Consider the following 24,525-nt stretch of genomic DNA (forward strand, 5'->3'; position numbering starts at 1 on the left):
TGGATACGTTTCGTGTGTTTTCTCCAACACTCCGGCTTAAGGACATGCCTTCTGCAGCACAAACACAGACATAACCCGCACCCGCACATGCACACAGACAGATAAGATACGTATTAGATCCTGACACATACGGGGTGGGGGGAAGAGCAGGAGAGAGAGAGAGAGGGAGAGGGAGAGAGAGATCCTCCTACCTGGAGCCATAGATTGCAAGATACGTGGTGTTACCTGGGGAAGTCAGAACAAGTAAAAACACATTGAACTTCAGGGCTCTATGAGGCAGTTGATCAAGATCAGTGCTTGCTCATTTTCTCCCTCAGACTGTCTGTCTTGGGTTTTTGTTTTACCGTTTTGAGCAGCTCTTTCTATTTTTTCCTCCCTTTTTAGCTTTAATATCTGAGCCGGTTTCGGTCACCATGTCTCTGGGAAGAGCTGCTCATCTGCACAGTGTTGATTTTTTACAATTCGGCCGGCTTTGCTCCTGGGTAGCTTCAGCAGTGCTCTTGACTGGGATTTAATCGCCAAGATCAGTTCGACTTTTTGTGCAATTTTTATGGCTCAGTCCATTCCCTAGATCATGCACAGAAACTTTCGGAAGTGGATTTTCTACGTGTTTCTATGCTTTGGAGTCATCTATGTCAAATTAGGGTAAGTCCTTGTGCACGACATATCTCCTTGGCTTTTGGGTCACGTTATTACAGAGTTGTGAACAAAATGTTGAAAGGAAAAAAAAAAAAAAAAAAAAAAAAGGTGATTCTGTCTCTCTCCCCGCCCCGATCCCCCGGGTGTCCAAGCGGTGGCAGCCCCCAGAAGCCCCCCGTGTTTCTCCCCGCTCCCGGGGCAGCGCGGCAGGGCGATGCCCGGCTGCTCCAGCAGCGCCGAGCCTGGGGGAAACCGGTCGCGGGTGATGACGGATCCTTTTATTTTGTACTGCTTAAGCGAACTTAAATATTATCTCTGGCGTACAGTACCCTCAGAAAAAAAAAAAAAAAAAAAAAAGAAAAGAAAAGCAGCGTGACAGAGTTAACTCAGCCGCTGCTGCTGGGACAATAGAGCAGAGCTTAAGTATTAAAAAGGCGAAAGGGGCGGGAGGAGGGAAATCCCTGCTCTGAATCTGCACTCAGGGATTTGTTTCATGCAGGCCTAGACACAATTTGCGTTTCTATCCATCACGCGGACGTGTTGAAATTAACTTGACAACTGGTCCGGCTGCCTCCGCGCTGAAGCGCCCAGGAAGCCGGGCGGGCTCCGCCGACGGGACCGGCTCGGGGGCCCGCGGGCCGGCTGGCGGCGGGGGCTCCGGGGAAGCCCGCCGTTTGCTCCTCGGCACTTGGCCACCGCGATCCAGATCGCTCTGTTATTTCAGTTGCCAAGTTTCTCCCTCTGCCTCTCCCCCCCCCCCCCCCCGCCCAGTACCTGTGTGCCCTTATTAATATTGCTCGTCGCAGTAGGCTGACTTGAGTTGAATTTCCACATTCCTGAGCCCTAGCCGAGTCCTTACCTGTCGAGCTACAAACTCTTTAAAGATCCTGTCTTTGCATAGCTGCGGGATTTTTTTTTTTTTTAATGATCAAGAATGCATAAGGTGAGTTGCAATCCAAAAACTTTTGCTTCCCACCTTGAAATCAATACGGGGAAGGGGGGTGGGGGGGTGGGGCGGGGGAGCCAAAGGGCAGCCCCCCAAAGGCAGGAGAGCGGGGGAAGTTCCCCGGAGGGACGGGCAGGCCGGCCGGCAGCGCGGTACAGCACCCCTGCCCGGCCCGGCCCGGAGCGGGAGGGCAGCGGCGCAGCGGGGAGCGCGGAGCGGCCCGGCCCGGCCCGGCCCGGCCCGGCCCGGCCCGGCCCGCCCGACCGCCAGGACCTTCTGGGGCCGCGCAGCCCGACCGCCCCGCCACCTCCGCGGGCGCTGCTCCGGGGGCGATGCTCGGCGGGGACAGCCCCGTCCCCGCTGTCAGCGGCGGGGAGGAGGGGGCTGGCGGGGGGAGGGAGGGAATCGGCAAGAGGGAGCACGCCAGAGCCCAGGATTAAGGTTACACCGCAGGGAAAGGGGGAGCGGAATTAAATCAGGCTCCTCGGGGATGAGAAGGGAAGCGGCGCCGCCCAAGCAGGGTAGGTGCTCCCCACCGGCAGCTCCCCCAGCTGCAAGGGCAGGGCTGCCTCCGTTGCAGGGCGACGGCGAAAGCCACGGGCTGCCTTACGGAGGGTCCCCGGCAGGTTGCTCGGCGGGCACCAGCCGGATTGCATCCCTGTGTATCCGTTTGTTTAGTTAATTTTGGCACGGTTCTTCCCACCCCCGCCCCCAGCCACAGGTACCGCGCTGCCCCGCAGGCGAACCGCGGAGGATGCGTGGACGCGGAGGGGGCGCCCCAGACGCCCCCCGCTCTGCCCCCTGCCCTGTCCCGGTGAAGAGCCCATGTCCGCCACGTCCCTGGCTGGCTCATGGGCCCGGAGGCAGCCCCAAATCCTGCCCGCCGGAGACAGGAGGGTGTTTTGGGTGCTCTAACCTCTGCGGGGCTAAATACCTGCGCCGCCCTTTGCGGGAGCTGTGGTCGGCAGCGATGGGCTCTGTCGTCCTTCAGGCTCAGATTGACAGGGGTTTAGATGAGAAGTGAATCTGCTGAGGTTGTGTATCCATACGTGAAGAGATGACGGGGGCACCCCATCTACTCCAGTAGCTGGAGGACTTCGTACAACACATCCCTCCCAGAGAGGCAGGCGAGCTCAAAGAAAATACTTTGCAAAATAAGGGTAATGGTATTGCTGTTCGCTTTTCACTGCGGTTTTATTTTTAAAGGGAACAGAAGACTGAGCATATGTTACAGCCTGGAAGGCAAATCTCTTTTCGAAATTGATCGTAGCTGGTTTAGAAGGGGATTCAGAGCAAAAAATCACAACACACTTGGACTGAGTCTGGAAGTAAAACTAACTGGACAGCAGAAACAGTAAAAGCCCTTACAGAAACCCTATCAGATCCATCACCGTGCCTGTAAGGCGATGAGGATACTTCACTTTCTCTGAACAATAGGAGAGAAATTTGCTCTGAGATCCAGGGCTACTTCTAGGCTAGGCATGTGGGATGCAATTATTTCCTCTTTCATCAGCCACTGGAACTACCATTTTGTTGAAACCATATCCTTTGAGTGTAATGATACCTTTTCTAGTGAGGTCTTTGCGTAGAAAAAGGGGGGAGATGGAGTCAGATAAAATGTAGTTTGTCTTCCAGTGCATTAAGTTTGTTTTGCAGCGTGAAGGAGAGATCCATTGAGTCAGCGATAGCGAAGAGGTTAGACTTGGCAGGCTTTTTTTTTTTTTTTTTTTTTTCTTTGCTGCGGAGCACGTGTTCCTGTCTTAATAAAACGTGCTAAAAGCTCCACTTTCAGCTGCAAACGTGAGACCGAGGGGAGAGAAAATAACGCGATACATAAGTATTCACACAGCTGTTGGACGGGGTGGGGGGTGTCCCATGGGGTGACATAGCAGGGTACCATAAAGAAGCCGCTATGTCCAGTTAGGAGGAGAGAGCAAGGTCTTGCTCAGGTAGTTCTCCCTCAGGGAATTCCTGTTCTTCTCATTTCTGTTTCCTATCCCCGAGTTTGCTGGAGAGAGAGGCGGGAGGTGAAGCATCCCTCGATATTTCTGTCGACGACGTTTCCGTCCAGGCACCGAAGAGTGAAGCATCTGCAATCCGGCTGACTCCACGTATCCCCACGCGAAAATACATCGCATCAAATATTGACCTCGGCTAGCAGCAGGACTGAAACAGAAATATTTCCTGAGAAGATCGCAGAGCACTCTGCTCCAGTTTAATTGATAAATACATGGGAAGTTAAAATATCACAGCCGTACCGCAGATGCAAACCACAGCGGGTGCTCTGGGGATGAGTGATGGGATCTTCCGAAAGACGGAGCTGCGGGCAGTGCCCCGATCAGGGCTCTGGGGGCAAAACCCACCCTTTTCCTTTCTATCTTTTCTGGAAGGAAAGAAGAGGGGCAGAGCCGAAGGGGGCGGAGTGCACACCCCCCGCTCTCGCGCGGAGGAGGTCAAGGTGCGGTTCGAGGGATGCAGGCGGTGGGAGCTGGCGCTGCCCAAGGGAGCAACGAAAGGTGCCGGCATCCCTTCAGGGGACGGCGCGGACGCTTCTTCCGTGCCCCTGCGGCAAAGCCTAGCGGAGCTGGAGGCACACAGGGCTGCGGGGCGCGGTGTCCTTTCCCCACCCCCCACCCCGGCCCTTCCCTGGGAGACCGGAGCACGTCGCTGCCGCTCGGGACTCCCGGGGACTCTGCAGCGGGGAATTGGCCAGCCGACCACTCTCCTCGCCCCTACAGCGAAGCTCGCCCTGGCTTTGCGGCGTTTGCATCAAACGCCAACGAAGTCCCGCTCCCCTCGCCCATCCCCGGGGCTGCCCGGCCGCGGTCCGGCCCGCCCCATCCCCCGGCCCCGCAGCAGGCGGCAGCTGGGGCGCAGCCTCGACGGCGGGCACCACGTGGCAGCGCCGGGAGCCCCGGCGAGGCCGCAGGACCCCCGGGAGGAGATCCGCGGGATTTACGCTCGGAGCCCCGGGCGCTGTGGCTGCGGCACCGGGGCTGCCGGGCACCGTCCCCGCGGGGAGACGACACGCTCCCCGACCCCTCCACGGGCACCCACCTGCCCCCGCCTCTCCTCGCCAACCAGACATCCACTCATTTTAAGAGGCTCATCGTTCCCCCTTCTTCCCCTTGGCGCTAGACTTGCAGATCGGTGAGATACAAGGAATATCCGACCAGAAAAGGAATCCGGTGTGTTGCCAACCGGGCGCACCTTCACAGCTCTCACCGGCTCCCGACGTGGTCTTGTGCCGGACACTCCGCAGGTTTGGGGTAAGAAAGAAAGTGCAGCTGGGAATAGACAGATAAAAGAAAAGAAAAAAAAAAATAAAAGGAAATACTTCATTCGTGCCTGCTCTGCTTCACCTGCCTGACTATGGTGTCGTCAACCATTTCAGTGCCGTTCTGCCCCTGTTTTGTCCAAAATACACGTGTTTGTGGAAGAAGGAACAACAGATGCTGAAATGCCCATATTAGGTTTACTGACAATACCCTCTCCTCCAGTGCCACATCATTTTATTGAAGGGACTATATTCGGCTTCAATCAACAAAACAAGTGCACTTCTCGCTATTCCCGGCTGACATACGTATAGAATCAGTTTGGATGGAATTTAGCAGGTTATTCTTATCATCATCATCACCATCATCATTAATTTTCCGACATAACAACTGGCCCGTCTTTTTAGAGTGAAACTTAAATTCCTGAAAAGAAATGATGCAATTTGGTTTATTTTATACAAGCTTCCTCCCACATCACAGCTAAACTGTAGATAAAACTAGCTTCGATCCGAAAATTGTGGAGATTGGCAAACCGTCTTCGTTTCGGCTGGGCTGGGTCAAACTCTGCCAGCACCATTTCGAAGTTTTCCAACGCCAGCATCTACTTTGCCTTTTTACAATACACGTTTTCCCTTCTTCTTTCCCCCAGGCACATCTTTTAAAAGCAGATGCACGTTTAAAAGTATATCCGAAGCCGAACAAATGCTAGAAATAAAACATCAAAAGTGGCTACCCGTTTTCTTAGTTCACGTTCAGCACAGCTGCCCCAACCGCAGCCTGCAAGTCTGAGAAGGAGAACGGGCATCACAGGCGGTACACATCCATATGTGTCTCTCTTTCTCTATACACACACACACACACATATACGCATGCACGCACTTACAGAAGTATAAATACGACGATTTTAGAATCTTAAAGAATTATAAACCAGACGATTCTGGAATGTAAATAATCGTTGAAAGGCTTAAGCTTCTGTCCTTTGTTAATCGAGATTAGCGTTTCTCAAAAGCACGTTGACTGTCCCAGCATCTGTACTGAACTTGTAGATGAAAGTGGTTACATGAAACCAAACTGCGAGAAGATTTTTATCGCACGTTGGGCGGCAGACAACGTTTTTACACCAATTCTGCCATTCCCGTTTCATCCGAAGGAATATTTCGTTGTGTCACGGAGACAGCTGCACCCGTGTGCTGGGACTGGTTAACTGGAGGAGGTGTTCTCAGGGTGTTTGGAAGAGATCTTGGCCAAGAAAACTCCTTCAGTCATTAGGCAATTAACCTGGGACAAACATTTACAAACCCTACGGACCGAGGAGACTTCGGAGCCCCGTTCTTGGCTTATTTCGGCTACATTTGTGTTAAATTATCTGCGGTGCACGTTGATCTTTCGGGGTTCGTTTTCAAACCCTAACCCCGGCATCCGCAGCGCACGTCTTTCCACCATCTCTCCCATCACTAAAACGTCTCTTTTTTTTTTTTTTTTTTTTTTTTTTCCCTTCCCCTCCGAAAGAAAGGACAAACGCCCCACAAGGCAAAGAGGAAGAGCGACTGTCTCCTGCACGGCTGGGGCTACATGGGGCGAAGGGCTCCCGCCCGTCGGAGCGGGGAAGGGTCGAGCATCCCCTCGCCCTGGGGCGCGGCGGTGCCTAGGGGGCAGGACCCGGCTCGGGGGAAAGACAGAGAGGCAACTAACCTGCCGGGAAACTTCTCTTCCGTCTGGCATCTTCTCAGGAAGGAGAGAGGGAGAGGGAAGAGAGGAAATGCCAGCTCTTCCCGTGGGAGCGGCGAGAGGTGCGGGGTCCCGGGAGCCGCCGGCAGACGCCCCCCGCTCGCCCCCTACACGGGCTGTTTCACACCAGTCCTTTCCCTCCCCTTCGCTCACGCGAAATCCAATCTCACCAGGAAGCTACGAATGTGCATGTCTTTATTTCTCACTCAGGAGGGCTACGGCAACATATACGCCTTTTTTTTTTTTTTTTTTTTTTGAAAGATCATCCTGCAAGCGGAGCTTAATTTTTAACACCGGGGACAACAAGAGCCAAACCCCTGCCTCGGCTGGAGGGATGGCGAAGCCCTTCGGGGGAACTGGGACAGCCGCCCATAATAATGCAATTAACCAAGAGCGGAGCTGCCAGCTCCTGCAGGATCTCTCCCAGGGCGAGCTGAAAGGGTGCCACGGCAGACGCAGGGAGCCAGCCGAGCGCCGGGGGACACCTTTAAAAATGCCCCACGAAGCGGGTGAGGAGCGCTTGCGGAGCGAGGCGTACGGATAGGGCTCAGCCAGGGAGCGCGGATTCATTGCAGCCCGGGCTAGATCAGTGTCTCTCCATTGTCATCCTCCCCTTTAAAAAAAAAAAAAAAAAAAAAAAAAGGGAGAGAGAGAGGGAGAGGGAGAGAAAAAAGTAGGCGGATTGCAGTGAGTGACTGCCCAATGGCAGCCCCGAGTCTCAGGAGAGTTACAGAGAGAGGGGGAGAGAGAGAGAGGCACTTTCTGCCATCCAAATCCCTTAAACCATCCTCATTCCAACACGAGAACCCACTGTAACAACTTCCAACCACTGAGACATGACAGGCAGGAGCCCAGAGGCAGCAGCAGCAGCGAGAGCAGCAGCAGCACCACATACTCTGCACAGGGAGCAGCATTAGCACCAGGGGAATACTAGACACAACAATACAAACAAACAAACAAACAAACAGACAAAGCCCCCCCAAGCCCAAGGGACTGGATTCCAACTCAAATTCAAGCCACAGCTGACACCAAAAAGGGTGGGGAATTACGACCAGGGGGGGCCAGAAAGGAATAACCAAGGAAGCGAACTCCGAGAGTGTAAACGGGATTCAGCCATGATCCTTTTTTCATCTCGCAGTGTGTTACTCTCAGTGTATTACCCTCAGATTTTCCTCATCCTTACCAGTGGGAGTTACCTGTAAGTGATCCAGATTTTTTTTTTTTTTTCCAAAATACTGTTTGAAATGACCCCGCTAGCAGCTACCTAAGGGCAATGCGCAAAGCAAGCAGAGGGAGCCGGGAGAAGCCAGCACGGGCGGCAGCTCCGTGCAGTGCGTGGTGGTGAGGATGGTGGTGGTGGTGGCGGCGGCGGTGGTGGCGGTGGTGGTGTTGGCGGCGGCGGCGGAGGTGGTGTTGTGCTGGTGGCGGTGCTGGCGCTGCTGCTCGGACCCTGCCCGGGGGAAGGTACACACCGCCAGGTAACTCCCGGGGCTGCCCCGCCGGCGGGGCCGGGACCCGGCGTGGCCGCAGCGGGGGGGCGGCGCACCTTGCGGAGGGTGGCGGGGCAACGGGGCACGGAGCGGTCGGCGTCTCCCCTGGGGACTCCGACCCCGACTCCTCCTCCTCCTCCTGCCAAACCGGAGATGGGCATCGCTTCGCGCTCGTCGGGGGAAGTGTGTTTCTGCGCGGAGAGCCAGGGGAACGCGGGGCTGCTGCAGCCGGCGGCGAGAGCCCAGCCCCGCAGCCCGGAGAGAGCCCCCGGCCGCGGAGGTGCTTTGCGAGCCGGCTGCTTTTGCTCCGGAGGGATCTCCAGTCCCGCAGTTAGAGCTGGCTCCAGGACCTTTTCCTTGTGAGGAAGGGGGTGGAGGTAGGGGTGGGGGAAATGAGAGTCGGTGGGTGGGACTGCAAGGAGTTTCTGTCTCTCTCTCTCTCTTTTTTTTTTTTTTTTTTTTTTTTTTTTTTAATATCTATATCTGTATCTAACGTTGCGGTGGATAAATAGCGGCTGGGCTAGTCCGTGCGGGCTGCGGAGAAAGTGTCCGCCGTCGTGCTCCTGCAGGTCCCCCGGCAGGTCTCTGATCCCGCCGGGCGCCGCGTTAGAGGGTCGGGGATGACGGCCCGGTGTCCCGGCGCCGGCCGGCTGCGGTGCCGAGGGGAGCCGGGCCCGGCCGCGGCTGCACGCCGGCACCCGGAGGGGCTGCCCGGGAGCTGTCTAGGGCTCTTGCTCTCCGGCATTCCGGCCGAGACCGGACCACGCTTTGGGGCAGCCGTGGGGAGAGGAGGGCGCTGGGGACGGCAGGTCCTCCGGCCGGTGGAGCCGGTTTACAATCGGGACCCTTCTCCCTTCCCTGAGCATCCCCCCAGCCCCGGGGCACGGTGCGCCCCTCCGCGCCGAGACTCGGGGATCGGGCCCCGGGGAGCTCCGGGAAGTGCAGCGGGAGGTTCGGGTCCGGCCCAGGCGGCCCGGGGGCCGCGGCAGAGGGGTTCACCTAGGCTCCGTCTGTGACGGGGAACCCCCTCTCGGTATCCCCGGCCTCGCATCCCCCTCGGCTGCGGGGTCCGGGCGGATTTCCCTTCTCTGCCACTCCCCGTGCCGAGCTCGGACCTTTTTGTACGCCGGCGGGTGCAAAATTTGAGCTCCTACCGCTGAACTGTGTGTGGATTTATATGATTATACATCTTATTTTTTTCTCTGTATGCATGCACGGGAGTACATGCACATAAACAAGCACGTGTGCATGCGTTGCTCTGTGTGTGTGTGTGTGTGTGTATTTTCCGTGGGCTATAGAAAAACATAACCTACCGGCATGGAAGAAAAATAGGAATAAACACACCCATAAAAAGAAACTAAACGCCTATTTCTGCATTCTTAATTTTTTGATGAAGTGCACACGCCTTGGCTACCGATTTCTAAAGGCGCTTAATTTATGGAAGCACGTTAGGTTTAATTCGGTTGGATGCTATTGATTAAACCAAATAGCCGGAGTTGCCTGTTTCTATTCACAGGCGGGATGTGTCTGCTGGTAGGTGACCAATAGCTTATAAAAAACCCTGCAGTGCTATTCTTTTCTTCTTTTTCTTTTCTTTTTTTTTTTTTTTTTTTTTTTTTTAAAAAAAAAAAACAAACAGGAGGAAGGAGTCGTAATAAATAAATAAATACACCCTTTTAATATAAGCGTAGCCATATTTTTCTCAAAACCGTAGGAAATTACTATCCTACAAAGTTTGCCTTCTATAAATAGTTCAAATCTTGAAACAAAAGTTTTAAACCGCACACCAGATGCTGGGATGCTCGCGGTTTCCCTTGCTGTGTGACATAATTATAAGGTCCGAAAGCAAAAGCTATAGAAGTATAATAATAATACTAAGGCGACTGCTGAGGGGAAATACAAGGGAAGCAATGCCTGCTTTATTTAGAGCGAACTGCTTGGGGATCTTTTGAGCGCTGCCCCGCGACAATGAGAAGTTGTTGCAGATAAATAATGCTCCCTCGCCTTTCCCTGTGCCGTCCCCAGTTCATCCCCTCAGCGGCGGGTCACTCGGAGCTGGACCCGCGGAGCCGGAGCCGAGGTGGCTATTGCAGTCCAGCAGAGCAGAAGGGAAAGGGATCAGGAGGTGAAACCCAACAAAGAGAAGCCCCAAACCAGCGCGCACCTCCCTCCATCCATCACTCCTGAGGGACGGAGCCGGCTGCCTCCCCGGGGAGATAGTCCCAGGGCCGGCGGGGAGAGGCTGCCCGCCCCGCATACACCACCCGCTCCCCCCCCCCCCCCCCCCGCAAAAGTGCCACCCCCGAGCCCCGGCCGGGCTTGCTGCATCCCAGCTCTGTCCCCCACGCTTCGCCCCCAGTAAGCGGGGAGCAGCGGCCGGGAGAGCCGGGCACGCCGCGGGGCTTCGCCTCGCTCCCATTTGAAAGTTGAAAGAAAGATGAGTTATTTCAGTGCTTAATGGATAGTAGCCTAGCAAACTTGTGGTGTTTATCTTGTGGGTAAATATACTTCTCTGGCTTACTAATGGTAGCTTTTGAAGATTAAAGCATAGTAGAGCCTGTTCGAGTATTATCTTCTGGTGTCTGTTTCTGCTACCCTCGCTCTCTGGAGGGGAGGATGCTTCCCAAGCTGCTATTTAGTGAGTTCTCATGGACTGTCAATGGTTATGTTAATTTTGCCCGAGATCTCTATCATCTTTTGACTATGGGAACAGCTCCTCGGCTTCAGAGTTGCTGGCGCTTCAGGGATAAAGACGAAACTACCAGGGGCAATATTTAGCGGATGAGCAAAGCGAGCGCAGCGTGTCCGTGCTCTGTCTCTCTCGGTGCGTGTGAGTCGGGGCAGGGCGGGGGACACGATGCAGCTCGGTTATTCTGCTAAAGAAGCTGTAAAGCAAAAATCCCATCGTGAGGAAATGGGATTTTCAAAATGAAAAAAGGCAATGATGAAATGAAATTTTATTTTCAGAATGAAAAGGGCACCGAGGCCTCAGCTTTTTGTGTGCACTCGCTGGGAAGAAAGTTAAGTTATAGCAGACTACATCTTTTATAAAATTGATTTCTATATTGTAAGTACGCTATCTGATAAAGTTATCTTCTTTGGCATGCTTGCCTACTAACATTTGGCCCTCTGAGACGCTGTAAACATTTTTACAACCAGGAGCAATTAGTGTCTGACTTTTTTTGAAAAAGTGACTGCAGCTAGAATAGCTGGTGGTAGGATGATTGATTCATTTTAATGCTCTGGACATATTTTGGTAATCCAATTACATATTTAAAGTATAAAACTGACATTTAATAATATTGATGTAATTAGTATACATGTCTAAAAAACAGGATTATATATAATACCGTCTGGCACAATTTCTTGCATTGCATGTTTGAGTGCGCATGTGTCTGTACATGTATACATATTTAGCTTCTAAAGAAGATGCTGCTGCTACTCTAACTTTCCACTTGTGTACTGCTTTCACTGTTCATCTTCTTTAGGGTTGGATGCATTCACCAGCAACATGAGAGTCCATTCTTAAGAAGCTTATTTCAGGGATTATCTGCTGGTACATAGACAGAGTTAATTCAGTTATTTGCTATAAAGTGATTGGGAATAACTCGTAAAAGAGAATGAGTGTACTTAGTTATAGCAGCATAAATCTTCAAAGTGGCTATGTATTCTAACACCATAATACAGGAAATAATTTATATTAGTGAGTAGATATTACTGGCTGGCTAAGAAATGTAGAGGGAGAAAAATCCCCTACAGGTTTTTGCATCTCTTCTGCTGATGCTCCCATGTCCTTACAATTCTACTTCTTTCTTCACTTGTGGGAAGGGGGTTAGAAGGAAAGCATATTTTTCATATGCCTACAGGAAAGTACTCATGACTAATCCCTAAAGATTAGGATGCTGGACACAGTCCCTGAAGCTTGTTTCTTAATCTATGCAGTGCAGAAGGGAGCTATGCAAGCAGAGAACAGCCAGCCTGCTCTGTGGTGCAGAGCCTTCAAGGGAACAGTGGGCACTGCTTCACCATTAGTATCAGCCAGCGTGACTGATGCTCCTGCATTATCTGATACAGTCAGGGCTACACTGGCTGGCCCACTCCCCCCGTCCCAGTCAGATCAGGGCTGTACTGACCTCTGTGATAAAACTGTCTGTTATGGGAACAGGATTGTCTCTAGCTCAGTCACTGGACAGTGGTGTAAATCTGTCATTTCCCTGCTTTTACACCTTGTTCATCTTATAACTGAGACTGTGTGCTCTCTAGGGCAAGCTTGCTTTCTTGACTTCTATTTGTGCAGTGTTCCGTGCCTGAGGAAGGCTCTGTTGAGATCCTTAGATACTCTTTTTACATTGTATTCTAATAACAGTAATCTATAAGAGGATTTGGAATAGGTCTTCAACTTTGCTGTCCCTAGAGATGCGTTGGCTTAGACACAGAACAACTGAACCTTCAAGGGGTATTGACTATTTTCAAGATCACCTAAAGCTACTGCACTTGCTCAGCAGTATCAAGAAAGATAAAGAATATTTTCATGCTGGGCTGCTGTAATCACTATGAGCTGGGCTTACCTGCCTGACACAGGGTATTTCCATGTACAAAGATGGAAGAGTGATTGTGACATGACTTCTTGGTAGCTCTAGAAGGTAAAGTCCACCATTTCTCTGAGAGTCCCAGACTACAATTCCCTGTCTAAAACCACAGAGCTTTGGCAAATCTGTGACTGGCCACCTCTCTCTCTCTCATGGTCTAGGCCAAGCACTCAAGTTCTGAATATTCTTGAATCCAAATGCATTTGGATGTAGACATCTCTTTCAATCCTTTGCGGCAAGTAGGTTCTGGGAATTAGATGTCTAGCACACCTTAACATTGAAATAGGGGTAATGACTTAAGTAATTACAAGGAAAGGTGGCAGCATCCAGAATTTGTAGGATGTCAGCGTGGAATTATTACATATGTTGCATTGCTAACATCATGTAACAAGTGGGTACAAAGCAACATGAAATATTCAGATGAGTAGGTAAGATTAAATGCAGATATGCTTGCATATTAAACAAAGAACAAGGCTGATCCCTCAGAAGACGATCTTTCAAAGGAGGTCTTAAAGAGCTAAACAAAGTGAGCTGCAATTATACTTAGATTGACAAACACATTTTATGCAATGGAAAAAATGCACCCTGTGTACCTGGCAATATGGCATGCTAAAGGTATAATGGTGCCAAGTATTTCCTCAGTGCATGGGACTGCGTAATTTGGACTGAAATGCTGCCAGAGAGATCCCTAACCCCCAAAATACAGTTTAACTCTCTAGTCCTCCCGAGTCACCACAAGCAACAGAAAGCTGGGACCAGCTATAGATCAAAGGAGTGCTGCAGGCGTGCTGACACCACGCATTACAGAACTGGTTAATGTTGCAAGCCCGATTTCTTCAGCCCATAACTTTTGCATGTTGTTTTGCCCTCAGTGGACTCTCATTGGTGTTTCTCATGCGTGTTGGTGAACCACCTCTACCTGCTCACTGACAGATGGGTTTTTGCAACTCCAGGTCCACCTGCTTGATTCTTCTCATTATTTTTGCTCTTTCCTCCTCAGTGCTTCACTGCCCTTCTGTACAGCATTACTCCAACCTGCCCCAGGTATATAACACATAGTATACAGTAGCATGCTACATGGAAGAGTCATGGGAACCAGCCAGGCCTCTAGTCATTAGAACCATGATCAAAATATCTGTGCACGAAGACAAAAGCTCCATGACTTTTGGGTCGTGCCATTGGGCCATGCACATGTGAATACCCTGGCAATGAGATGAACAAACCCGTCACAGAAAGCTGCAGGTTTACAAGCCCAGAATTACTTGGGAGGCTAAGAAAACCAGGAGCTCAGGCACAGGAGTGGTCTGGAAGAAAAGCCAGCAAAGGTAGATTCTTGGAAAATGTCTTTCACTCCTTTAAGGGTTATTAGCACCCTCTCCTTCTCTTTTACTCTCCCTTTAATCCTCTCCCAAGAGTAAAAGGATACATTTTCACTCCACTGTGGAGAGCTGCATAGGACTTGCTGGCTACTTCTTGTCAAGACAACTCCTGTGTATTTGCTTTTGCTACAATACATACGTAGGGAGCATTGCAAATACTTAATCTGAGCAAATGTGAAGAAATTCTAGATACAGAGGCTTAAAGTATTTTCTCAGTAGGTTTTTCTGTCCGTATGCAATATATTTCTATGACTTCTCTCTTCTGTTACTGCCTAAATGTTGTTAGGATAAACATTTAGATAAAGTACTGAGTTGTCTTTTCCATGCTTTCCTCTTGGGCTTTCTTTCTAAAAGGAGGTTTTCTTGATAGTGTGATGGAGCTGAAAGTTTCCTGCCTCGTTTAGCCCTAATGGAGAATAGGCAGCCTTTTGAAAGTTAAAGTAGTTAAGGGTGAATAGTCGCTCTCATCATAAAAAAAAAAATCTTTCTTCCACTAGGATCCGACAGCAAGATGATTTTTACCTATTAATTATTTTACAGCAAATCTTACCTTATAAAATCTGAAGAGGGGCTAAATTAGGGAGTTATTTTATCTTTTTCTGGATATAATTTTAGTAGTGCATACAGTTTGTACCCATGTCATAGTTACAGTTTTGAACATTTATTTTCTTTTCAGCCTATGCTTGTGGATCAGATTTCCCTCATGGCAGGAACCCACAAAGGATAAAATTTACGTTTATGCAAAAATCACCATTTAATCATCATGGTGACATAGTCTTTGTTCCAGCTCTTTCAAATTTCACCCTGAGTTCCTAAATTATAAGAAAAAAAGGACATCCAGTGGTATAGCAAGCGTGCAACCGGGGGCAAAAGCTAGCCGCAGATAGTTAACATGTGGCAGAAGTATTTTCCCCTGTGAAGTGGCACCAACTCCACTGGGCACTGCACTGCGTGCCCCAAATTGTTTATTTGAGGTAGAGCCATCCTGTTGCTAATCAGTGGCACCACTCTCAAAGCTGATTGAACTCCAGGGACTTTACTGGCAGATTGGTGGTGCAAAGACACTGCTGAGAAGTTGCACCTTCCACCAGCATGTACCTGGAATACACAACACAGGCATTCAAAAATATTTGCTTCTGGTTGGCCACTGCTATAGTCCGCTGCAGCATTTTGGAAAGCTCTTATATCTTGACTTTCCAGCCCTGGGGGCCTAAGGCTTCTCTCCCCTGGGGTTACATCTGCAGCTCAGCAAGTTAATAGAGCAGGAGTGACTCTGCTGCAGTCGCTGGAGTGACTATGAGAGGGAACTATGAGAGGAGAACCAAGCAGAAAGTCAGCACAAGCCTTGTTCTTCCAGCACCCATTCGAGTACAGCCTTGGCACAGACTGCCATATTATGCAATTTAAAGGGAATGTGGCTGTATTTCCCAAGAACATACAGCGAAAGCAATATTAATAGGAGGCCATGTCAGACAAAACCCAAAATCAATTCTACAGGCTATTGAAAGAATCAATATGGTCTCTGATGCCAGTAAGAGCTGACATAAAACCAAAACCTTATTTATTTTTTGAGGGGAGAAGCACTTCAAAAGTACTGCGGCATTTGCTTGTTATGTGCAAAGCATTGCAGGGCAGCCCCGCTTTCAAAGCTGGAAGTAAGCACAATCCATAAAGATAGAAACCACTGTCTGCCTGCAGGTAGGGCCTGGAAAAAAATTTGAGGTGTATTTAATTTAAAATTGTTTAAGTGCTGCAATACTGAGACTGGGTATCATACCCACCCTCCTAATCTGGCTGAAGTGAGACATAATTATGAAATGTGACTACTATTTAATAATAGTTTCTTTCATTCAAGGACTGTAAGTGAATTAATCCTCCCAGTATTCAAGTGAATTGGGCAAGGATCATTTCACTCAGCGCTGGGGTGGAATGCAGCAGCTGCTATGTAGCGCCCAGCAGAGCTGTATGGGCATGCAGGACCAGCACTGGTCCTAACCTCCCCAGCAGCAAGGCAAGAAAACACCTGAAAAAGCCCAAGTGCATCTGTAATTGATCTGGACCCTGGCCAGGGCAGCAGGATAGCCCCTTTAAAGATTATGCTTTTCCATGGTGGGATTTGCTCTGCGGTGAAGACAGGCAAGGTCTGAGACTGGACCGATGCCTGAGATGCTGAATAGCAATATCCTGACTTCTGCCTGCCTCAGTTTCCCACAGTTTTAATAGGGCAGTAACAACGCTGGCATGGCTTGGAGGTAGGGGAGGGGCAGGAGAGCAAAAGCTGCCACAGCACTTTGAAAACAGAAAACGCGGTGTAAGTGCCACGTCATTACTTTCAATGACTCTTCTGACCGCAAGCAGCAGAGACAGCGTGATTACGTCTCATCTGAAACATGGCGTCGCTATTGCCTTCTTCACCACCATGTCCAGTGCGACCTCAAGGTGAGGGCAGGGGCAAAGCACCGCTTACCAAAGTCATGAACAACGTTTCTGACAGTACCTCCTCCTTCCACAGGAGCCAGACAGATACCACGGGCACAGCGGAGCAAGGCTTTGCCGAGAAGAGCTGCTGGCCTTGGGGTGCGAGCTGGGGCAGGCCGGGTAGCAGGCAGGACATGGTTAAGGGAGTGCTGAGGGAAATGGCAGCATCTCTCATGACTCCTTTGGCTGCTCGCCAGGGAGCCATGTGATTCCTTGGTTAAAAGAGTCCTCTCAACCATGAGACACTTTTTTTTTCCCCCTCTGGTTGTACCTTTTCTTTTCTGAAGAAAACAAAACGTACCCACAAAACTTTCCACATTAAAGTTATATTGTAGTCTGATGACTCAGGGTGAGAAACTCAAGGGGAATGAAGAGGAAGGGGAGCATTTCTGAATCAGACCTGTTGTGCTGAGCCTTAAAGGAGAGGAGGGTTTTGCTGGATGGAGAACAGCACTGCTGCACAGCACAGTGAGCAAGGAGCAAAGGATGGGTCTTAAATCTATTCCCCACTGCTGTGGACTGCTGCTAAATCTGTCAGGGTAGCTTCAAATCCAGTGGACTTTGACGCTATCAAAAGGGCTAAGGGTGGGAGCGCAAATAAATATGGCTTCATCTGATTCATAGTAAATACCTTTTTCTCCACTCCCATGGTCTAAAGGGCACATCATCTAGCTTTACAGTTTTTGGTTGTTTTATTGGCACCTCTCATCACACTATCTGAGCACTGCCCATGATAATTAGATTGGCACATCCCTAGTAGACTTCCTAGAGTCTTTTGTTCTTCTCCCTTCTCTGTCTCTGAGGAGCTCTGCCCAGGGTAGGTGCTTCTGAGGGGAGGGATAGGGTCAGGTTATTGTTGTTAATGTCACTCTGGTTATGTTGTAAAAGATGTATCAAAGAGGAAGTTCTTGCACTATGACCTAAAGGTCATCAGACTCTGGATTAGTCTAATCTCTGAAAGTTTATTCCCCAGACAGATGCTTTCGACCGAGAGTAACTTACCTCTGGGTTTAGAGCTTTGTCTTGTGCTTTATGATCTTCGCTTTTCCAGAGGAGCTCAACAGCCCTGGCAGCGGCAGAGGTTTGGTCTGTCTTCTCTTGCTGATCCATGATCCACTAATTGCTGTGTAAAGGTTAGGCTTCACACCTTGAACTAGGGATGAAAGAGAATAGGAGAGATGAGAAGGACTTGCATGCAGAGGCAATGTGCACAGCGTAACCTCACCTGGACACATGCTATCTGCTTTGAAGTCGGCATGCTGTTTTCATGGTCAGAGTGCTTTGGGAGTCATAAAGCATGTGTCTCACTTTGGCTTTGTCCTCTTCTGGGAGTAAAAAGGGTAAAACATTTTGAAAGTTGCCAGCCAAGCAATTTTCCAGGCTCATCCATCTGTTTGGGTCTCTTGTAGGCTGCACTGAGTGGGTAGAAAAACTGTGGCTGAAGAGTGGCAAGTTCAGGGATGTCCATTAGCCAGTAACACACAATGCAAGCTGTGCTGAGGATGTGGGGGTGCCAGACAGGATTTAGAAACAACAGCTAGCTCATTTGTAACCCCTAAACACAGATGTCCTTCTGAGCAAAACCAAGGCATCGTCTTGGTGTAAGTACTCACTTTTAAGGAATGCACTTGAGACAAGCATGTGTGTCTGCCCCTGTGCGCTCCTCTCCCCACCCCAACTATGCAGCGTGCCAAAGCCAGCTCCTCAGCAACAAGACTTGGCAGGTGGCACCTGATGAGATAATCATGCCCCTGGGACATTAGGAGGCATGGGGTGCAGCCAGGTGCTCCTAATCTGTCCATGGGTGTGATTTTCTGTGGTAACCACACCCTCAAGTGTTGTCTTACTGCAATTAGGAAATTTGTTCAGTTTAGGTCAAGTACTTCTATTAGGGTGCTCTTCACATCTAACATGTGTTGGCATGGCAGGAGCATGTGGATGTCCAGGGTCAGGCAATGCACTGTGCTTGAGTGGTGTTCCTGCAACTAGCAGGGAAGAGATCCTGCTTCTTACCACTTTGCTCTCTGTTTATTTCCAAACTTGGATCTTCTCTACACGAAAACCCACTAATCTGAACATTAATTTAGGTACAAATAAAACCAAACGGAAACGGCTCGCTGGGACAAGACACTCTGTTTCATACATGTCACAGACAAGGAACCTTTTAAGAGGTTGCCACTTCCGCTTCCTGGGATTTCCATTTTGCAGGAAGTGCTTTAAAAACTAAAATATATGAGGCCTATACTATAGCACAGATCAAATGACAGTTCCTTTTTGTAGGTAGAAAATGCCTTGTTTTCACAGGCTGGCTTGCATTTCAATCTTACTGTAAGTATTGAAGTTAGGTGTTAAATCAGTCTAGTAATGAAAAATATCAGTCAGATACTCACACAAGTTCCTACCTTCTTATTAAAGACATGGTGTAATAAGGTCCAGCAGACAACCCGGTGCTCTGGCTGTCACAGAGGTGAATAGGAAAGGGGGGCCTCCAGGTGCTTTTGGAATTCGTTCCCCATGTCTTTCTTTGGGCAGAGCTGTCATTGCCATGTCTGCTGCTACACTGTAGGAGGTATAAACTGAAACAGCACAGAAGTGGCTTCAAGTGCTGCCAAGGTCTTGGTGTGACTTTGAGGAAGCCTTTCCTGCCTGAGTGCTGCAGTTCCTCTTCCAGCATTGCCTGCTTGGGCTGGAAGCGGGGAAAGATCTCTGTGCCTTCACACAAGGAAGCACATAGGAAACTTGTGTTATTTGCCCTTCACTCAGCCAGCCTAGTTTAAAGTTTAAGTTTAAACTTTGGCTCCATCCAAACATTGCCTGAATAACTGCAGGATTTACCTCACAGTATTTTGTTACGATAGTGCTGTTTCTTGGAAAGAGGGACTGGTGTATTTTACCTCTCTGTAAATGAAAAACACTTTCAGTGCTAATGAAAGTCCTGCTTTTCTTCATACTGCACAGGTATGTTTTTTGAGGTGTATCAGATCTTTGCTTACATGGTAGTTGCCATTGTATACCTAATTAAAAATCAGCTTTAGCTTTCTGACAATAGCTGGCACGGATTATGTTCACTCTAAGACATCTTGTGAGATAATTAAAGCGATGACTGACAACATAGCACAGCAAAAGGAATGTTTCTCAAAGCAGAGCTGCTTTACAGGTTGCTTGTATGCATTTTGGTAAATTCAGCCCTGGTATAACTACCCTGACTTTGATGAATTTCTCATAAATTAATCTAGTGCCTTACTTTTTGAGAGCAAATCCTGACATTCTCTCAATTTCTGATTCCTTTTTAAATTCATGTTTAAACACATGTACATGAATGTACTGCTTATGAAGGGTGCCTGAATCACAGCCCTGGAAAATGAATTCCTCTCCTTACCCACAAAACCAGCACAGCACAAGCAGAGGGTGTGTGAGCCTTCCCACTCCACCCCATCCTTGTGTCTCATCCATGACCTAGAGGGGCAACCTCTAGCTAGGCATAAGCGGGTGGCTCAGTCTCTGTACTTATTTAATCCTTGGCCAACCTGCTAAGGCTGCCAATAAGGGTGCCAATTGTGGTGGTGGTTTCTGTGATGTGGATAGTCGTCCACTGGGAACTGGATTAAGACCATCAACTCATTTCAAATACTCTAGGCCACAAAGCATCTGCCAAACGGTAACCATTTTTTTGGTCACTACTGACTTGGGTCATGTTTGGATCAGCGATGAAAGGCTCCATATCCCAATACCAATCCCCTGAGCCATACAGTTTCCCGGAATAATTTTTTTTAAAGAAGGAAAACACTATTTATTGTCCTAGATTCTACTTTGATCTGCTGATTTTTAGTGTACATATTGGCCCTTTAAGGTGCATAATAGTCATTACTAAATTGTAGAGGGTTCAGATGGTGGGAAAGATTTTGGAAGATGGCAGGTGTCAGGTCCATGAGGTATGATACAAAACGAGCTTTCAGAGATAGTGGTTACACACTCTGGCCCCTCAGTTGCCATTATATTTGGACCTAAAACTGATTTTACAGCTTTAAACTTACCATACAGTCCCTCATCAAGGAAACTGCCATTAAATTGAAGATCACATTGCTTCCTTTACTCTTGTTCTTTTGGAGATACCTAGATATCTGTGTTGGATCTGTGGCATCAACCAGCTTTGCTGTCAGCTCTTCCAGCAGCTAATTATATTGTCAGAGGTCCCTGCTGAACCCACCACAAACTTTCATGTATGCCCACTAGCACCTCATGTTGGGAGATGACTTATTTCACAGGCGCTGCAGAAAAGCGGGAGGCAGAGTCGAAATCATTTGACTCGAATTACACAGCCCAGCAGAGCAGGGAACTGGTCTCAGTTCCTGATCTCAGCCTAGCCTCCAAACCATTAGCAGTCCTCCCCTTCAGCATAGCTGAGAGTGGAGCTAGGGTCAGATGAAATTCTTGGCGATTTGGCGATTAATAATATTGCTTCCTGTGGCTGTGTCTCTTGCTCAGAAGAGACCCAGTCTCAGTGAATGCCTAGGATGAGAAGCACATTGTCAGCATGCTGAAGGAGCGTCTTTCTGGCCTTTCTTGAATAATACAAAGCTGCACGATATTGCCACCAGCTCTCCCTTGAGTTGGAGCAAATCCTAAGAGGTGACTGGGTTTTTCTTTCCTGGGGGTAATTTACATTTACCCTAGCATGAAGGCACTGCTTTGCTTGCATTAGTTCCTCAGTCACCTACCTTCTTCTCTGTTACACGTAGAAGTGAAGCATGCTGTGATGTCAAAGGAGTGACTGTTAAGATGATAGAAAGTTCTTGGCAGATCCATTACAGCTATGGATTTTCAGAAGTAACAGATAGAGGAAAAAACGATGGTATTGAGTTGATGGTGTTGTGAGGTTGTGGTAGAATCTGCTTTCTATTACACAAGAAAAGTGTCAGGAGCATCTTGCCAGCAGATACCTCACAGTGGTTTATTTGCATTAGACTGTGAAACATATATTTTGGATTTCCTTTTGTTTTGTTTAAAATAATGAACAAAAAATTATTTTATTCAATGTATCCTTCCACTGTGAAAAATTGTTTCTGTTAAGAGAAATAGAAGATGATGGAAAAAGTAGGGAAAAAATTGTGTTTGAAAGATTATGTGGAGTTATATAGATATGTATAGAAATCATAATTCTTTAATTCTTGAAAAAATAAATGCATCACTACAAAGCTTTCTTTTTTTTTTTTTTTTTTTTTTAAAGTTTCTCTGCTTATTTGGAGCCCTTTCATGTATAGTTTCTCTTTCCAGAATAGAAGCTTCCCTTTCAATAGCAGCCAAAGCTTAAATTCAAGAAAACGCATGGAGAAATGTAAGCATACTGGCTTAAGAGAGCTTGTAGATACATGCGTATATTTAAGCAGACCACATACCAAATATAGAGAACACAGGACATATACAGTGCCTAGCGCCCTTGTACGTTCTCTGAGTTCCAACACATGCTTAACTCTATCCTAAACCAAGTTCTAATTTTGGGTGATAGCTCTCACTTTTACTTTTTCACCAGCAAACCCAGGAAAAGTGAGCTGAAAATGTACAGTGTCAGAGTGTCAGTGAAATCTCAGCCTGGGACACATGACTTTGTATAAGTAAGCCAGATTTTTCCTTTCAGCGTGTTGGCTGTGTGTGAGGACCAAACTTACCATCTCAGGAGTTTTGAGAGGAAAGGTGATGGAGAGTGATGGGTAGCAAGGGAGAGGCAGCCAGGGCAGGGCTTGTGTGTTCCCTAGGGAGAAGGGAATGGAGAGAAGTGTGGGGCGGAAAACCCAACAGGAAGGAGAGTGAGCGAACCAGGAAGAGAAAAGGGAAAGGAGCCCAGCAGCTGGAAGAAAGGAAGTGAGAAGTCAGGGAAGCATGGAAAAACAGAAAAGATGGAGCTGGAGAATGAAACAGGCTTTAAGATGGCTGCCAGGGAGGGAGGCAGTTCTTGGGAGGCTCGGCATTTAGCTGAATCATTGTTCAACCATCTTGTCGGTCCAAGTCACGGCCCCATCAGTTGGTCAGAAATTTTATCACCTGAGAGCAGCTTTTTTGCAACTGTGCCTGAGGACCACAGTCTGGAGAAGAGCATAGCCTGGAACCAGGAGGCAAGTGCGGAGTTAGGAAGTCTGATCAGAAAGGATGAGCAGAGCAGCTCAGGAAACTGACCTCAGCCCAGAGCCACCACTGTGCTGCTGGGGCTTGTTTGTCCCCAGAAAGAATGTGACTGACCATCACTGGCCAGGAAGAGAGACAACAAAGGACAGAGCACAACCCATAGCCGGTTACTTTCAGCTAGCAGAGGATGATTCCCCCTTTTGAAGAGGGGATGGGGGAGAGGTGGAGGAGAGGGAATGTAAAAGATGTAAGAGACAAAGCGCAGTTTACATCAATAAGAGAGCGTGGCTCTGGAAGAAGGCTTTCTGCATGGCTGCTCCGCATAAATTGTGCTTAGCTCTACAGTTGCAGGATTTTTGGGGTTTCTGGTGAGGCTCTTGAACTCCTAAGGACAATTTTACTATTTAGCATCCCAATATGCTACCACCCATGAAACCTAAAGCCTTATGTAGGTGCACTTTTAAGTTTAGAGATTCATAAATGCTGTAATACTAATGGTCAAAACCCCCCATGGATTAGAGGCTCTTTTTACAGGATTTCATTTGTGAGTATTAGGGTAAATGTACTCTTTGCTCTGACAGTCCACAACTGGAGTGCAAAACAGCAACATACGATATTACAATCCTTCAGTCCCAGCAAATGCTCCGAAATACCAGTGTGCAAGGCTGAACTGGGACAGTCGCTACTGAGGGGATGCTCAGCTTTTCCTTCCTGTAGAGCATGAATTCATTTCAAAAGCCAAGCTTTCAGGGGGTATAACATTGTTTGTGTGCAGCCAAACCATAAAGGATTTTCTTCTCAAATTAAATTCAGCTATTTTCTTACCATCTCTAGAGCTAACTCTTTTCAATACTTCAGCTGACTGGGACATAGTTTTAAAAATATATACAGGAGCTATTGCTTGGTGCAGAATAGAGACCTTGGCTTTTATAGCACCCATGCACTACTAGGGTCTAGTTTATTACTTTGTAAAGTATTTTTGGGATATATTTTTGTTTCTATAAAACTAAGTCCAGTACTATACATATTTCACCTCTGTCTTCTTTTCTGTTGTTTTCTTCATGGACACAAACATATAGAAAAGGTCTATAAGATACAGCAACACTCCAGAGAAGGTCTTTTATGACTGACTGTGACTGGTTTTGGGATCTTCTTTTTATCTTTGTTTAGAAATCTCCTTCCAAAGTCGCACAGAGTTTTAGTTGAAATTGGTGCCTCATACACACATATATGAATCACAGGGCTGTATTTTTTCTCCCTCTCCTCTATTCCCTCCATTATTGTTTCTAAAATAAAATTATTAAGGAAGGAAATAACTGATAGAGAAACACATGAACCTGAAAGAAAGCTCAGAAACTACCTATGATCCCCATTGGTGTATTCTGCTCTTTGGAAAAAGCCTCAAGTCACACACTTTCCCTGAGATGTGACCCCAAAACTATGCTTCCCAGGGACCAGGACACACCTGGCAAATACCTGGAGAGAGACCCGTTCACATATTCAGCAACACACGCTGGCACACACATGCAGTCACCCAGGCAGAAGAGTAAATGCTAGTTCCAGTGCTTCCAAGTTGAGAACACATATCTGGGCAAACATAGGTTATTATAACTCTGGACAGTAAACCACAAAGGCATTCAAAGGATCACCACCACAACATTATACAGAATATTATTACAACTGTCACCAGCAGTTCTGTCAGAAATCTGAAAATTGCAAAGGACAAAATTTTAACTACTGAGGAGCAAAGAATTAGCAAAAGTTATCTGGTGGTATGCTGGCACATTTCAGACCAGACAGAAAAATGTTAGACTTTGCTGCTAACCATCCTGCAGAGCACAGGAGGAAAACTAATACCAGGACAATACTCATCTATACATC

The 24,525-nt window shown here is 48.3% G+C and overlaps 1 protein-coding gene across 2 annotated transcripts in view; it reads left to right on the top strand.

Annotated features, from left to right (window-relative positions):
• Positions 1-574: 574 nt before the first annotated feature.
• The window catches only part of WNT7B (Wnt family member 7B), a 94,503-nt gene continuing 70,552 nt past the window's right edge, over positions 575-24,525 (top strand). The window contains exon 1 of one of the 2 annotated variants that reach the window (XM_086466114.1): positions 575-645. In XM_086466114.1, the coding sequence (XP_086322240.1) occupies positions 575-645 (71 nt within the window). Of the gene's footprint in view, positions 646-7,703; positions 7,787-24,525 lie in introns of those variants that run through there. The other variant, XM_086466103.1, reaches the window with a different exon arrangement.

The sequence above is a fragment of the Leptosomus discolor genome, chromosome 1 (assembly GCF_034619465.1).
Source record: "Leptosomus discolor isolate bLepDis1 chromosome 1, bLepDis1.hap2, whole genome shotgun sequence".
In the NCBI taxonomy this organism is placed as follows: Eukaryota; Metazoa; Chordata; class Aves; order Leptosomiformes; family Leptosomidae; genus Leptosomus; species Leptosomus discolor.